Source organism: Pelophylax lessonae (genome assembly GCF_965119305.1).
Source record: "Pelophylax lessonae genome assembly, chromosome: 3".
NCBI lineage: Eukaryota > Metazoa > Chordata > Amphibia > Anura > Ranidae > Pelophylax > Pelophylax lessonae.
In genome coordinates, this window is record NC_138770.1 from 136,459,810 (window position 1) to 136,473,254 (window position 13,445).

Genomic DNA, 13,445 nt, shown 5'->3' on the forward strand with positions numbered 1-13,445 from the left:
TAGGAGCCTCTCCTTATCCCCTGGTGCTGACTCCTGGGCCTCTTTCCTTCCTGGACGCCGCACGTGGAGTGCTTTGATCCTGTGCTGCACGTGAATGTCTGGTGGGGTACTCTCTCTCTCTCTTTCTCTCTCTCTGCTACAGGATCGCGGAGTGCTCTGCAGCTGGCGACCAGGTGGTGTTACCAGTGGGGTGATGGTGTCCCTTAGTAGTATTTCTGTGCACTTTTATGGGGTACCATTATTCCTCATGGAGTCCTTGGAGCACATTTCCCCACCTGATTCCATCTCAGAGCCTGTGGGGCCCTCTGGGTCCCAACCATACATTGATGCACTGACAGCGGTCCTGAAGTCCTTTGTGTCCCGTTCGGAGGTGGCTTTTGGGCGGCAGGGTAGTAAAAAGAGTCCCCTGCTTTACCCTGCTTCATCTGCCCTGAGAGATCTGCGACCATGCGCCCTGAGTTCTCAGATAGTGAGTAGTAGTAGTTGGGGTTCTCAGATACAGAGATAGTGAGTTCAAAGGCGCTGGTGGATGCACTGATTGTGTCTGTGCGTAAGACTTTGAAAATGGAAGATGCAGCTGAAGCTGCAGCGGAGGCACCAGTTTCCTTTGGCACTCACAAGCCGGCTGGAGCGGTGAAGGGGTGTCCGTTTCCTTCCTATCTTGACAGATTTGTCGCAAAAGAGTGTGAACGTCCAAAGTGTCATTTGAAGAGTCCCTCAAGAAGTAGCCTGTTTCACCAGTGGTCGATCCCCCGGTTTCCAGGTTGAATAAGGCAACCGTGATTCCGGTAGAAGAATTGCCGGATTTTAAGAGTCTGGCTGACAGAAAGGTGGAGGCTGTGGCCCGCAGTATGTTCTCTGTGGCCGGTTCGGCACTCAGACCAGTCTTCACTATTGCCCTGGTGTCACAAACTCTGACCGAGTGGGCTAAGGTTTCACGCTGTGACCTGGAGGGTGAGCAGCTGGGGGCCCAGTTGGTCCAGGGGCTGCAGTTTATCTGTGATGCCTCTTTGGATGCGGCTCCCCTGATTTCTAGCCTGTCTTTTTCAGCAGTGGTCCTTAGACATGTTTTGTGGCTTCAGGGTCGGCTGACAAGGATTTAAAGCCTTTCAAGGCCTCTTCGGGAGGATCCAAACGAACTTGGTCTGGCAAGTCCAAAGCGAGTTTCTCCAGACCCAAAGACATGGCTCCTTCTGCATGAAGGTGCGCCCTCATGCGTGTCTGGGGTGGGGGGACGTCTTTGCTGGTTTCTGAACCCGTGGACCTCATTGGAAAAATGGGTCCACAAAGTGATACAGTCCAGCTACAAGATTGAGTTTCATTCTTACACTCTGGAGGGGTTCTTCTCTTTCAATATGCCTCCGTCCCTTGACCGATTGCAAGCCCTCTTCGGGGCGGTGCAAGACCTGTTACTTTAAGGGGTAATTGTTCCCGTTCCAACTCTGGAACATTTTCAGGGGTTTGCTGAGCTACCTGGACAACCTTTTCTTGTGAGCAGAGTCTTCTACTGCTCTGATGGACAATGTGGACATCACTATACTGACTCTGAGGGAGTTTGACTGTTCTCTGAATTTTCAGAAGTATGCTCTGGTTCCTTCCTCAAAACTAGACTATCTGGGTCTGACTCTGGACTCGGCTCTAGCCAAAGGGTTCCTTCCTCTTGACCAGCTCCAGAAGTTGCATGCTGTGATTCATCTCTTGCTGTCAAGCCAGCTGATAGTCCCTCCGGACTTGCATGAGGGTGCTGGGCCTGATAGTATGTACCTTTTGATGCAGTCCCATTTACACAGTTCCATATGAGGTCCCTGTAAAGGGAGATCTTGGCCAAATGGGACAAGTGTCTGAAATCTCTGGACAATCAAATCCGGCTGAGCAGAAAAAAACAAAAGGGTCTCAGGTCTGGTGGCTTCACTCTCCAGCTCTTCGCCAGGGCAAATCTTTTCTCCCCATGTAGTGGACAGTGGTCCCCACGGATGCTAGTCTGTCCGGGTGGGGAGGAGTCCTGGGTTGGAACTCCGCTCAGGGAGTTTGGACACTGGAAGAGTCCAGACTCCCAATCAATGTCCTGGAACTCCAAGCGATCAGGCTGTGCCTGAATCACTGAACAGATCGCCTTCAGGGGTGTCCAGTGCCAAAGCAATCAGACAATGATACGGCCATGGCTTATGTCGATCCCCAGGGTGGAACAAGAAGTGTTTTGGCAGCTCTGGAGGTAGCCGGCATTCTTCAGTGGGAGGAATGTTTCTTTCTGGCCCTCCCTGCCGTACACATTCCAGGGGTGGAAAATTGACAGGCGGATTATCTCAGTCGGCAGGTGTTGGACCAAGGGTAGTGGTTCCTTCATCCCGAGGTGTTTCATCAGTGGTGCCTCCGGTGGGGCACCCCCGAGGTGGACATGTTGGCGTCTTGGCTCAACAGGAAGGTGCACAGGTTTGTGGCACGGTCACGGGATCTGCTAGCAGACGCTACAGATGCACTTGTGGAATTTTGGTTATTCTAGTGGCCCCGGATTGGCCCCGCTGGTCTTGGTACACCGACCTGGTGCGGTGGGTCGCCGATGCCCCTTGGAGACTACTTCTCTGGGAGGATCTGCTGTCCCAGGGGCCAATCTGTCATACTGCTTTTCAGTCGCTGGCTTTGACGGCTTGGCTGTTGAAAGCCAGGTGCAGAAGGATAGAGGTTTGTCTAAGTCAGTGATTCCCACTTTACTGAAGGCTAGGAAGTCTACTTCTAGGAAGATCTACCATCGTAAGTGAAAGCGTACATTTCGTGGTGCGAGTCGCTTGGTGTTTACCCTCGCTCTTTTTCGGGGGTTTGGGCCTTGACCTTTCTTCAACGGTGGGGTTGAGCAGAAATTGGCCTTGTGTACCATTAAGGGTCAGGTGTCGGCCTTGGTGGTCTTCTTTCAGTGACCCTTGGCCACGCACTTCCTGGTGTGTACTTTTATTCAGGGGGTTCGACATTTGACTCCACCAGTGCGGTCCCCACTAGCGCCTTTGGATCTCAACTTGGTGCTTTCAGCTCTAGATAAGCCTCCCTTTTTAAAATATTCAGGAGATTCCCCTGCTTATGCTATCCCAGAAGGTGACCTTTTTGGTGGCTATCACCTTTGCGTGCAGGGATTGGCGGCATTGTCTTGTTGCTCCCCTTATTTGGTGGTCCACAAAGTTAAGGTGGTTCTTCGCCCCTGTCCATCGTTCCTTCCAAAGATGGTCTCTGATTTGCTTCTGAATGAGGACATTGTGTTGCCTTCCCTGTGTCCCAGGCCAAAACATCCTAAGGAAATTGTGTTGCATTCTCTGGATGTGGTTCGGCTATTCGGGTGTACCTGGCAGCTACGGAGTCTTTTAGGTATTAGCACTTATTTGTGCTTATGGATGGGCCTCGAAAAGGACTATCTGCTTCTTCTGCGACCATTTCTAGATGAATCAGACAGACAGTGACTCAGGCCTGTTTGATTAAGGGTCAGGTTCCTCCTTTCCCTGTGAAAGTAAACTCTATGCAGGTGCTCAGTGCTTCTTGGACCTTTCATCATCAGGCATCAGTAACACAGGTGCGCAAGGCGGCTACTTGGTCGTTGGTGCACACTTTCACAACATTTCATAGAGTGGGTGTTTTGGCATCTGTGATGCCTCTTTTGGCCGCAAGGTTTTGCAGGCTGCTGTTTAGGGGACTTGTTCCCTCTTTGGGGGTGTAATGTTTTTCAGGTGGGCTCCAGTCGTTTTGGTTGAGCTATTGTTAACTGGTTGGATACGGTTTAGCCCTGGGAATTTTCTTTTCTTTTTTTTTTTTTTTCCAAAAAGCTTAATTAAACAAACATAAGAAAGAATACAACACTTGGATCATTCCGATCAACATTCTCGGTGATCCAATACTTTTTCTTGCTTTTACAACCCCTTAATGTTTGACACTGCTTTAAACGTCCCAATGGTCAAGAAGTTCAGGAGCTGTGTCTGTCAATAAACCAAAGAGAAAATGGGATTTTTGACGTAACGTAAAATCCATTTCTCTGATTTTCATTGATGGACACAGCATGCACCCCTCAATGGAGTTGTAATACTTCTGACACTGCTTGCAACAAAACTGAGTACCTATAGCAGAGAGGGAGAGTATACCTCCTGGGACTGCCCATAGGCAAAGTGAAGTTCTTTTTCTGCCTAGTGCCCTACTCCTGTAGTGAGTAGTATAACCCAATGGTCAAGAAGATCAGGAGCTGTGCCCATCAATGAACATTCGAGAAATGGTAAGTCAAAAATCCCAGTTTTTGTATATAGATGCGTTACATACAGAGTGATATATTTCAAGTATTTCTTTCTTTTAAGTTTGATGATTATGGTTTACAGCTAGTGAAAACCCAAAATTCAGTATCTCAGAAAACTAGAATATTACATAAGACCAAAAAAAAAAAAAAAACGATTTTTAATACAGAAATGTGGGCTTGCTGAAAAGTATGTCCATGTACAGTATAATATGCACTCAATAATTGGTCGGGGCTCCTTTTGCGTTGATTACTGCATCAATGCGGTGTGGCATGGAGGCGATCAGCCTGTGGCATTATTGAGGTGTTATGGAAGCCCAGGTTTCTTTAATGGCGTCCTTCAACTCGTCTGCATTGTTAAGTCTGGTGTCTCTCATCTTCCTCAATCAAGCCAATCAAGCACAATGATACCATGATTATTAAACCAGATATTGGTACTTTTGGCAGTGTGGGCAGGTGCCACCATAAACCCCAAAAACAATCTGTAGAGTATTGTTAAGAGGAAGATGAGAGACACTGGACCTAACAATGCAGACCAGCTGAAGGCCTCAATCAAAGCAACCTGGGCTTCCATAACACCTCAGGCTTATGGCCTCCATGCCAAGCTGCAGTAATTCATGCAAAAGAAGAATCAACCAAGTATGGAGTGCATACCATACTGTACAAGGACATGCTCTTCAGTAGGCCAATATTTCTGTATTAAAAATCTTTTTTTTTTTTTTTTTTTTTTTTTATTGGTCTTATGTAATAATCTAATTTTCTGAGATCCTGAATCTTGTTTTTTCACTAGTTGTAAGCCATACTTATCAAAATTAAAAGAAAGAAAGATATCACTCTGTGTGTAACACCTCTATATAAAATATGAGTTTTACCTTTTGAATTGAATTACTAAAATAAATTCACGTTTTGAGGATTTTCTAATTTTATGAGATGAACCTATATTTTGGGTCAGTGACTGCGAGAGAAAAGTAATGGTACATCGCTATGTCTTAATTTATAGTATTTGACATTTACTGTAGCAGAGGCAGTTTAGGCCTGACGAAACAGCAGTGTTTGTGGCCTTAAATAAAGTAGTTATGGCATTTTGACCAGGTAATTAATGTTACATGGCAATTAGTTACAAAGGTGGGAGTTGGAGTACATTTATGAAGGACATTGCTGGAAACTGTAACAGTGAGCTATGGGACTTGCAATGTGTCAAAGTGAAGAGTCATGTACATTTCCCAAAAGAATCAACAACTTTGAGAGAATGATCTCTGTGGAGGTTATTCCTACTGTATGTCTCACAGGAGTTTATACTATACTAGCCTGGGAGAAACTGCAGTTTGAGCTAAAAATAAGACTAAAGATAAGTCCTAAATAGCAACCTTTTGCTGGGGAAATAAAGAATTAAGAATCCCTTTGTTTTCTTAAGCACCTCATTATGCACAATCCTATCTGTCAGTGTACCACTGTAGCTATAGTAGGCCATATAAAATGTATGTGACCCAATAAATCAAATGTTCCAGTAATAAGTAGCAGATAATTTATTATGGAGTTTGCAACAGCACTTCAAATGTTATTTTAGGTAACAAAAAATATATACAAATTATATATATATATATATATATATATATATATATATATATACAGTATCTCACAAACGTGAGTACACCATTCACATTTTTGTAAATATGTTATTATAGCTTTTCATGTGACAACACTGATGAAATGACACTTTGATACAATGTAAAGTAGTGAGTGTACAGCTTGTATAACAGTGTAAATTTGCTGTCCCCTCAAGATAACTCAACACACAGCCATTAATGTCTAAACTACTGGCAACAAAAGTGAGTACACCCCTAATTGAAAATGTCCAAATTGGGCCCAATTAGCCATTTTCCCTCCCCGGTGTCATGTGACTCGTTAGTGTTATAAGGTCTCAGGTGTGAATGGGAAGCAGGTGTGTTAAATGTGGTGTTATCACTCTCACTCTTTCATACTAGTCAGTGGAAGTTCAACATGGCACCTCATGGCAAAGAACTCTGAGGATCTGAAAAAAAGAATTGTTGCTCTACATAAAGAAGGTCTGAGGCTATAAGAAGATTGCCAAGACCCTGAAACTGAGCTGCAGCAGGGTGGCCAAGACCATACAGCAGTTTAACAGAACAGGTTCCACTCAGTACAGGCCTCATCATGGTCGACCAAAGAAGTTGAGTGCACATGCTCAGCATCATATCCAGAGGTTATCTTTGGGAAATAGACAAATGAGTGCTGCCAGCATTGCTGCAGAGGTTGATGGGATGGGAGGGGTCAGCCTGTCAGTGATAAGACCATACGCAACACACTGCATCAAATTGGTCTGCATGGCTGTTGTCCCAGAAGGAAGCCTCTTCTAAAATGATGCACAAGAAAACCCGCAAACAGTTTGCTGAAGACAAGCAGACTAAGAACATTGATTACTGGAACCATATCTTGTGGTCTGATGAGTCCAAGATAAACTTACTTGGTTCAGATGGTGTCAAGCGTGTGTGGCATCAACCAGGTGAGGTATCATGGTATCATCATGGTGGTGGGAGTGTCATGGCCTGGGACTGCATGAGTGCCCCCGACACTGGGAAGCTACAGTTCATTGAAAGAACCATGAATGCCAACATGTGCTGTGACATACAGAAGCAGAGCATGATCCCCTCCCTTCGGAGACTGGGCCACAGGGCAGTATTCCGTCATAACAACCCCAAACACACCTCCAAGATGACCACTGCCTTGCTAAAGAAGCTGAGGGTAAATGTGATGGACTGGCCAAGTATGTCCCCAGACCTAAACCCTCGTGAGCAACTGTGGGGCATCTTCAAGTGGAAGGTGGAGGAGCGCAAGGTCTCTAACCTCCACCAGCTCTGTGATGTCGTCATGGAGGAGTGGAAGAGAACTGCAGTGGCAACCTGTGAAGCTCTGGTGAACTCCGTGAACCAGAGGGTTAAGGCACTGCTGGAAAATAATGGTGGCCACACAAAACATTGACACTCTGGACCTATTTGGACATTTTCACTTAGGGATGTACTCACTTTTGTTGCCAGTGGTTTAGACATTAATGGCTGTGTGTTGATTTATTTACACTGTTATCCAAGCTGTACACTCACTACTTTACATTATATCAACGTGTCATTTTTTCAGTGTTGTCACATGAAAAGATATAATAAAATATTTACAAAAATGTTAGGGGTGTACTCACTTTTGGGAGTTACTGTGTATATGTGTGTATATATATATATATATATATATATATATATATATATATATATATATATATATATATATATATATATATATATATATATAATCATATAATGAAATCAGGTTTTATTTATTAATTTCATTAGCATGTTGATAAAAGTGGGGGGGAGAGAAACTAGGGAAAGCAAGGTTTAAGTAGATTATATTGCAACCCTAAGCCCACAGGTAGCACAATGAAATAACCAGAAAAAGGCATGTATAAATGCCCACCGGTAACATCCACAGCCTGGATATTCCATTACCAGAAAGACTCCAAGAAAATCAGGAAAACGTTTACAATATAGTCCATGCCAGTTAGAACTGTGTTTTTTAGAGCTTGTTGACCCACGTTTTTTTAAACAAAATTAAAGTCCAACATAAAGTAGTTGCCCACGCCAGGGGTATTTTCAAAATCAAAACAGGAACTGTGAAAACAATACTAAATAAGCTAGCTTCCTCTCTTCAGTAATGGGCCTTAAACCTTGGCCTTTGGCTTTTTGTTGGCTCTCCAAACCGTTTTGCACAGTACGTTTGTGTTTTTGTGCCCATCTCTCAGCTCTCCCAGCTCTCTCAGTTTTCCAGGCTTCCTCAGCCTTTTTTAGTTGTAGCTTCCTGTTGCACATGCACGGACCCACTTGTTAGGGTATCTCCTGATACCCAAAGCCCCCTCAATCTACTGAGACCTCTAGGTTTCCTCAACCCTCTGAACTTGCATAGTTGTCTCCACACTTTCAGTCCTCCAGACATACTTGGCTGTCTCAACTCTCTTTGCCCTTTTGGCAAGGAACCTCCTACCTTCAGCAGGAGTACTGTCTCCTTAGCAGAACACACCTGTCTCCTAATGGGAGCCCTGACTTATGCCCAAGCCATTCATCATAAAGACTGTGCACACCTGCATACACAGCCAGCTAGTCTCCAGCAAGACCTGGAAACTGGGTTGGAGACTTATTTTGTCACAAAGATGTTTGAAGTCTCCGAACTCTGGAACCCAATACCAAAACCCAGAGAAAGTTGAAAGACCACCTTTCTGCACTCAGTCATTATGACAGAGCCCTGCGCTCTGCATTCCTGCCAACCCTGTGTCCCTTCTACTTCAATTTTTACAGCGGCAGGGCCTCATACTGTCAAAATCGAATTTATATATATATATATATATATACATGAAGAAGGCCCCTTGTATATTCCATATATTCCAGCTATCTGCAGTTTTCTGGCATGATTAAACAGCCAGATGTCTCTCCATCTAACATTCTCAAGAACCCATAGAACTTTAGTTGCACCTTTAAAAAAGGAATAAATAATACTTTTATCTATAGATTTATTTTAAGGAAAATTTTCACTAATTCACTAATGATAGATTAGGTTATAGAATGTAGTAATGTTTCTCCCTCTCTTTCCAGTAGCGGGAGAGCTTTGGAGGTTCCTCATTTTTTGTCTGTAGATTTCTCAGTGGCCATTCTAATGGAGCAATTTAGCCTAAGTGTAAATGAGAGATGGTCTTACTGCATGCATGCCAGGCATAATTTAATCAGGAGAAATTACCTGGATTCATCATTCATTAAAGTGAGTTTTAAAGATGATCTCTCAGAGATTCTCTGAAGAATTGCACTTGAATCAAAACGGGTTGCTCATACACAGCTGAAATGAACTCTTCATCATTAGATTTTTAGGCCCCTTAAGGACTTAATTTTCTTTTATGGATGGAAAGTTACAGCCGAGAGTCAGAGAATATATTTCAGACACCGGGAGACATAAAATACATCATTGCATTCATGGTCTGCAAGGGTGATGTGTGTGATTTTTCTCTAGCAAACCCAGAATATTTTAGATATTGTGCATTTAAAGTACCTAGTCAACTATCTTTAAGACTTTCATACCCAATTGTACTAAAGGCCAACAGTTTATTTTAAAAGAGTAACACTAGGTAGCAGAAAAAGCCACATTATCAATTAAACATTACGTACAGGTATACTTTTTACCAAATTTTGCATATAACTTTGCAGCCATGCTTCTCAGGCTTCTTTTTTACTCTAGTTCACTGCAGCATTTTGAAAGATGATCCTATGCTATGTATTGTCTGTATTATTTGTATTTTTGTCAGGCCCCATTGGGTGTTTGTAAAATCCTAAACCTTTTGTCAGGCCCTATTGGGTGTTTGTAAAAGCCTGAGCCCTGCTCAGGACCTATAAACACACTCCAGATAGTCTGCACCAGACAGAATGTCAACATTTATAAACGTATTATTTCAAAGGGTTAAATTCCATATCGACAGCTCCGCTTATGTGTTTTAGCCTGCACAGCCTTAGTCATAGTTGGCTATCAGACAAACTGACCAGCATTTAAAAACAGTTAACTGCACCCTTACAGATAATACATGGGGCAGATAAATCAAATTAAGAAACCGCGCCAAGATAAAAAGTAGAACAACTGTGTAAGAAATATATAATTACTGTACATGATCAATAAAATCCAAGTAGAATCTATTTTTCAGTTATTCACTCCAAAATTGAATTGATCAATTAATGTCCTATCTTTGATTTAAACCCTGCGGTATTCTAGTACCAAGATTAAGGATTCCCCAGGCTTCTATTTCTATAATTGTCTTTGCAAATCTCCTCCTCTGACTGACCTAGTAACTTCTTCTACTCCATGAAGCAAAAACAAATAGGACAAAATAACAGAAAAAGTCAATGTGCAGAACTATTCACCCCCCTAACGTCAATACATTGTAGAGCCATTTTTTGCGGCAATCACAGCTCGAAATTGCTTTGGATAAGTCTCTATGAGCTTGCCACATCTTACCACTGGGATTTTTGCCCTTTCCTTGCAAAACTGCTCCAGCTCCTTCAAGTTGGATGGTTTGCGCTTGTGAACAGCAATCTTTAAGTCCGACCACAGATTTTCTTTTGGATTGAGGTCTGGGCTTTGACTAGGCCATTCCGACACATTTACATGTTTCCCCTTAAACCACTCAAGTGTTGCTTTAGCAGTGTGTGTTGGGGTCATTATCCTGCTGGTAGGTGAACCTCCGTCCTAGCCTCAAATCACGCACAGAGTGGTACAGGTTTTGCTCAAGAATATCCCTGTATTTAGCATCATCCATCTTTCCCTCAACTCTGACCAGTTTCCCAGTCCTGGCTTCTGAAAAACATCCCCACAGCATGATGCTGCCACCACCATGTTTCACTGTAGGGATGGTGTTCTTTGGCCAAAAAGTTAAATTTTAGTCTCATTCGACTAGAGCACCTTCTTCCATACATTTTGGGAGTCTCCCACATGCCTTTTCGCAAACTCAAAACATGCCCCCTTTTTTTTTTTTTTTTTTTCTGAAAGTAATGGCTTTCTTCTGGCCACTCTGCCATAAAGCCAAACTCTATGAAGCATATGGCTTATTGTCATGCTATGTACAGATACTCCAGTCTCTGCTGTGGAACTCTGCAGCTCCTCCAGGGTTACCTTAGGTCTCTATGCTGCCTCTCTGATTAATGCCCTCCTTGCCTGGTCCGTGAGTTTTGGTGGGTGGCCTTCTCTTGGAAGGTTTGCTGTTGTGCAATGTTTTTTCTATTTGGGTATGATAGATTGGATGGTGCTCCTGGGGATCATCAAAGATTTGGATATTTTATTTATAACCTAACCCTGACTTGTACTTATCAACAACATTGTCCCTTACTTGTTTGGAGAGTTCCTTGGTCTTCATGGCAGTGTTGGTTAGTGGTGCCTCTTGCTTAGGTGTTGCAGCCTCTGGGGCCTTTCAAAAAAGGTGTGTGTATGTAATGACAAATCATGTGACACTTAGATTGCACCTGTAGATTGCACACAGGTGGACATCATGTCACTAATTTTGTGACTTCTGAAGGTAATTGGTTGCACCAGAGCTTTTTATGGGCTTCATAAAAAAGGGGGTGAATACATACGCACATGCCAATTTTCTGTTTTCTATTTCTAAAAAATAGTTGTATGTATATATTTTTCTCATTTCACTTTCACCAACTTAAGGCCCGTACACACGTACCGATCGTCAGCGAACGATCGGCCGTCTTTTGTCCCTGGGCTGTCGGTGTCTGCTGAAAAGTGCAAAGACAGCACAAGAATTTTGTCCGCCGACTGCAGAAGTGATGTCATGTAATGGTTAACTTTCCCTGTGTTTTTTCTTTTCTGAGCATGCCCAGTCTTGCAAATCTGCGGTCTGTCGTCCGAATTCTGTACTGACTGGCGAACAATCGGCCGCTCTGGTGTCGGCATACAAAAATTTTCATGCTTGCAAGACAGACTCTTGTCGGCAGAATGTGCGCTGACGGCTGTCGGAGGCACCATACTAACAAGCGTACAATCGGCAGATCTTTCGTCCGCCGACGTTTGTATGCCGACGATCGGTACGTGTGTACGGGCCTTTAGACTATTGTATTCTGATCCATCGCATACAATTCAGATTAACAAAACATTGAACTTAAGGCTGTAATGTAACAAAATAGGTAAAAAGTCAAAGGGGTTGAAGACTTTTGCAAGGCACTGTATGTCTCTAAAATATATTTAAACTGAGGATAGCTGTCTGGCATTTGGATTAATGGCATCATAATACTGTTCGCCTTTGCGAACCCTAAGTGGATGGATCATGCACCCAATGTATTGCAATGTGCATACTGTACATTTTTCTGTTTCTGTAAACATAATGGTGGTTATTTTTTCATAGTTAGATTTTTACAAAAGTATTTAACATTTTGTATATTGCAATGTTTTTTTTTTTACAAAGGTTGTTAGATTATTAACTGCTGTTGTCCTAAAATATGAAAAACGCAATTTTACCCTGGAAAAAATATTGTTATGTTAATACCTCCAAAGATAGAGAGGCAAAGAGATGACTTCACAATCTCCACCTCCGCCAGAGGATGTCAGAGCATGCCTTGTATTTATTCATAAAATACCAGGCTTCCTGTAATTGCCCAAGCAGCGCTCAGCCTGACTTCATTTTTATTCCATGTGTGGAGTCCCTGTACCACTGCTGGAACACAGCGTTGCATACTGTATGTAGCTGATGCTTCCTACAGTTTATACAGTGCAGGCAAGGGTGCATGTATAAGTGAAAAAATAGTTGTTTGGACCAACTTGGTACAAACTAATTGCATCACAAAACTTAAGATCATAAATTTCCATGGCCATACAATTCTCATGACTGCTTTTATTTGCATCAAACAGCCCTCTCTCTCCCTGTCACCCCCTCCCCCCACCCCCTTGTCTCTCTGTCAAACCCCCTCTCTCTCTCGGTTGTTGTTGTTAATATTTATTTTTGTAACTTAATTCTGTATAAAACATTTAACAGTGTTATTTTATGAGGGCGTGTTTAGGGGCGGAGCAGGGTAGGGTTTGGGTGGGGCAACAAGTGGCGAGTAACTCTTAAGGCCTGGCTAGTAGCTCAGGACTTGAAATTTTGAGCCCTGCTGTATAATATGGAGAAACTGTAATATTTGTGTGTAGTGCAATTAAAAATGTCATGCAATTTTTGACTGTTTTGCAGTGGTTTCCATATGTTTTCTCTTCTGTGAGGCTAAAATAGTTTTCCATTTTATTCCTTACAGGTTGACTACAGCAGAAATTGAGGCTCGAGCACAGTCTCTCAGCCTGTTTGAGACTTTGAAAACCAACCCTCAGTTGTTTTATGAGCACATGATAAAATATGTGTATCCAACCATTGAAGGCAAGGACCTTTATCGGCTGCTCTACTATTATACACTTCTGGAGCAGTGTGGTTGTTCCCCGTTTGTTACACACGCTATTAGTCCTGAGTGTCATGTGAAACTCCTGAAGAAACTAAAAGCAGTGGCACAAGGTATGGCTCTCTTTGCCTCCATTTTTAAAGTGGTTCTAGCATTGTATATTTAGTATCAGTGGAATAAGCTGTGATGCTTACCTCATTCCTCACTCTGGCAGGCTTCTACCA

The 13,445-nt window shown here is 43.1% G+C and overlaps 1 protein-coding gene across 1 annotated transcript in view; it reads left to right on the forward strand.

Annotated features, from left to right (window-relative positions):
- NBAS (NBAS subunit of NRZ tethering complex) overlaps positions 1 to 13,445 on the forward strand; it is a 1,303,215-nt gene that overhangs the window by 896,388 nt on the left and 393,382 nt on the right. The window contains exon 43 of the mRNA XM_082252487.1: positions 13,084 to 13,334. Coding sequence (XP_082108613.1) covers positions 13,084 to 13,334 — 251 coding nt within the window. The remainder of the gene's footprint in view (positions 1 to 13,083; positions 13,335 to 13,445) is intronic.